Source organism: Propithecus coquereli, unplaced genomic scaffold (genome assembly GCF_000956105.1).
Source record: "Propithecus coquereli isolate 6110/MARCELLA unplaced genomic scaffold, Pcoq_1.0 Scaffold177, whole genome shotgun sequence".
NCBI lineage: Eukaryota > Metazoa > Chordata > Mammalia > Primates > Indriidae > Propithecus > Propithecus coquereli.
Genome location: NW_012142412.1, coordinates 5,388,013 through 5,391,618, shown reverse-complemented (window position 1 = coordinate 5,391,618; position 3,606 = coordinate 5,388,013). Strand labels below are relative to the sequence as shown.

Genomic DNA, 3,606 nt, shown 5'->3' with positions numbered 1-3,606 from the left:
GTTTTTCTATCATGCTACTCTGAATTTCGCCTTTCTTTAGAGCCAGTCAAACCTGCTGAAAAGTGAACATCATAGAATTTAACTTGCTGTTGAATGTACTAAAATATTTCTTCTTTAAAGCCTTTTTAAGAGCCTCCCAACTCCCCACCGCCCAAATCTATCTTCTGTATATTTCGGAAAACTATAAAATCACCACTAAATGGTGTGATAATAGGTATTCTAAACGTATTAGATGAATAAAATATACCTTGAACAACAACCTGGCTGCCTGGGACAAAGAACTGCTGTGTGCCATCGGCTGATTGTGTTGCGTACTGTACGATTGTAGCACCTGGTGGAGGAGCTCCTGAATTTGTCATTGTTAATGCCTGTAGTCCCTGAACACCATCAGATCCTGGGTTAGAAATCTGGATTGTTCCACCTTGGGCTATGGCAACTTAACAGAAAAAGAAAAGAAATATTAGAGAATTTCAAGATTCAGTTTTTAATAACCCCATATTGGAAGAATATACTCTAGGTCTGTTTATTACCACGGCTTCTCGTTCTCAAGTTACCCTTATTTTCTAGGCTGAATGGATGAAGGAACACGGGACAATACTCTAAAAAACTTGTAAACACTTGAAAATATTTTATATTCAGAATTATTTGAAATTCACAGAGCGCGTGGAGTTTTTCTCCTCCTTAGCACCCATCCAACTGAATTATTTAAGAGCAAGAGACACGGAGACAGTCCCGCCCCCTGGTCCTCTCCATTCTCTTAGATGTTTTTAGTTATAAACCGCGTTCTTCTAACATTTAAGAAATGGCCAGTGAAATTGCCATCGAGTATCACAATTACAGTGAATTTGTACCTTTATTTCAGCTAACTGCTTTCCTAAGTTAGCAAAAGAAAGTAGCTTTTAAAGAGATATATATATATCATATTTTGGTCTTAAAGCTCAAGTCTACAAAATTGTAACCTTTACCCTTTTGACTACATCAGGAGAATATATCTTCTGAAACATAAAACGTTAAGCTGGAAGGTCCTGAAAAGGTAACTCTATTGAAAGGATTGTGCGACAATGTGTACCTCCACCAAGTGTCTTGAATGACTACAGCTAACGGTAGCTTCCTCTAAATATGAGACTTGCCAGTTATATTTAAAAGTTAGCTTAAAGTTTCAAAAGAATAATTGGTCAAGTGTTTTGTTTTAAAATTTCACTCTAATAGACAAATAAGTACTGTTTAAAATATCTGAGAGGTCTGTGTACTTTGATATAAAGTTTAAACAGTAGACATTAAGTGGAACCAATGCTTTTTAAAAAAAAAATCACCTATGAACTAGTTAACTAGACTTTAGAATGAAGATTTAAAAACCACATCATCAGAATAACACAACACCTATAAATCAATGTTAATGTCTTACAAGAACGTTACAGTAGTGTTTAAAATATACTCGGAGTATTTCCAGGTCATTTCCAAACGTTTTTAATGGCATCTAAGCAAAAGACCACTTAGGTGATAACCTGGTAGGACAAACCTATCGGAACTATGGAAAGAATAACAACAAATTTACAGTTCATTTAAGGTTCTACTGCCTAACGCGGAAAGATGGATTAACATTTTTAAAAAGATTTCAACACAGACGCAGTCTCTGTGTTTTAGTTCACCGACAAGCCACTCTTGGAGTGGGACGGACATAAACTGAAGAATCAGTTACAGAATGTCAACAGTGCTGAGGCTGAGAAACCCTGATGTGATATCACTTTATGTGGCTCATCTAGAGCATTATATTCCATACACATTTTAAAAACAGGACATTTTTAAACCACAACTCTTCCAAGATTCATGGGTCTCAGGATTCAGCCCTCACAATGAAAGGGTTTGGGAGAGATCTAACTTCTTAAGAGAGAAGTATGAAAAAGACAAGAGATACTGCTTTCTTGGCTCTTCATGGCTGGACATAAGTGAATTGTTTATGTTGTCATATATTTAAATGTATATTTTCAGTTGATAATGAGTTTGATGTCATAGAAACAGTGCTTTAGAAAGAACAGCCACAGGTAGTATAAATAACCACAATGTGTTAGAAGCACAAAGCCTAGTGCAAAGCAGCCACTCAATAAATAAATGAATAAATGGCTATTATATTTTCTCATGGCAGACCAGTATAAACAACTTAAGCCACTTGTGAGTCTAGAAGAGTTAAATGAGGTTATGTTTTCAAATCCCAATCACAGAACTTAATATTTCAACACTAACACAATTATCGAGCTTTTGGACTAGCTGATCTCAGGTGAGTGTAGCTGCCTCCAAGGTAAGAACCACTAAATAGGTAGATGACAAAGATCTTTCTTTTTTCTCTTCTTACTTTCTTTTTGCTTTTCTTATTTCCTTTTTTCTGTTTTACTGTTTTTTTTCTTTTTCAGTAATGCTTCCCCATAGTTCCAACCAAAACTTTGTTGCTTTCACACTGTGAACAGCTGACATACCAAGAATCTGTTTCTCTCGTCATTTTAGTTTCTGGTGAAGTCATTATGTAATTAGATGTGGAAAACAAAAGCTAAATAAACACACGCGCGCACACACACACGCACACACACATACACAAAGTTGGTGCTAGGGAGAAAACTTTTCTTCCAACCAGTCTGACACTTCAGCCTAGCTTTCATTTTTTTATACCAAAGTGTTTTTGATTTTGGTGTTGTCAAGTGACAAGAGGACTTTCCCATCCAAAATGTTATCTCTTATTTGACATTAAACAAGATTTCCCAATGCTTCAGGATCCTGGAAATAGGTTTTGTATGTGCCCATGTGTATTCAAAGATTTGAGGAAGAAACTTACTGGGTTTCAAAAATAATTAAGGCTAGCATAACATGTGTTTTCAATCAACATAAATCAAGATAAATTAAACAGTAAGAAAAAATAAGGTAAGATTAATTGAATGAATTTAGACACATGTTCTATTTTATCTAATTATATTTTCACATAAACTAGTTATATTTTCATAAAAACTTATTACGAAAAATTTGCAACAAACATAAAAGTAGAGAGAATTTTTCTGTCATCCATTTCCCCTGCCTACTCCCCCTCCCCTTTTTTTAAATGGAATATTTCAAAACAAATCCCAGAGATTGTATCTGGCTGATCATTTTCAAATAAAATGACTGGCCCATAGCAAGGCCATTAGTGACAAATCAAAATAAAATACCTTTTCATTTCCCACTAATTTTAACCCTGGGAACATAGGCATTGTTCATCCTTTCCTAGACTGACACATGCAACCGAGGCATAAAGGTTGACTCCCACGACTGCGTACATTTTCGCTGACAGCAATGAAGAGTCCACACTGGTCTATGAATATTAATCAGTACTCGAACAGAAGAAAAGTGCCTTTTAATTTTAGACAATTAATCAGTACTCAAACAGAAGAAAAGTGCCTTTTAATTTTAGACAATATGTATATTTATTTCCACTTACAAGTCATTCTTAAAAACATTACACAAAATAAAAAATAGTTTCATAAAATAATCTAAAGGAATTAAAATCGAAGAGCTAGATTAAATTCTACTTCAGTTTCCATTATTGATTGATTCAAGCCTGCTGGTATGCTATCTGCTTGCAAT

At 34.8% G+C, this 3,606-nt stretch overlaps 1 protein-coding gene across 7 annotated transcripts in view; it reads right to left on the bottom strand.

Annotated features, from left to right (window-relative positions):
* CREM (cAMP responsive element modulator) overlaps positions 1–3,606 on the bottom strand; it is a 110,840-nt gene that overhangs the window by 40,878 nt on the left and 66,356 nt on the right. For 4 of the 7 annotated variants that reach the window (XM_012642194.1, XM_012642192.1, XM_012642193.1 and 1 more), the window contains one exon: positions 248–436. The exons of the other annotated variants lie outside the window; for them this stretch is intronic. In XM_012642194.1, coding sequence (XP_012497648.1) covers positions 248–436 — 189 coding nt within the window. The remainder of the gene's footprint in view (positions 1–247; positions 437–3,606) is intronic. 7 annotated transcript variants of the gene reach the window in all.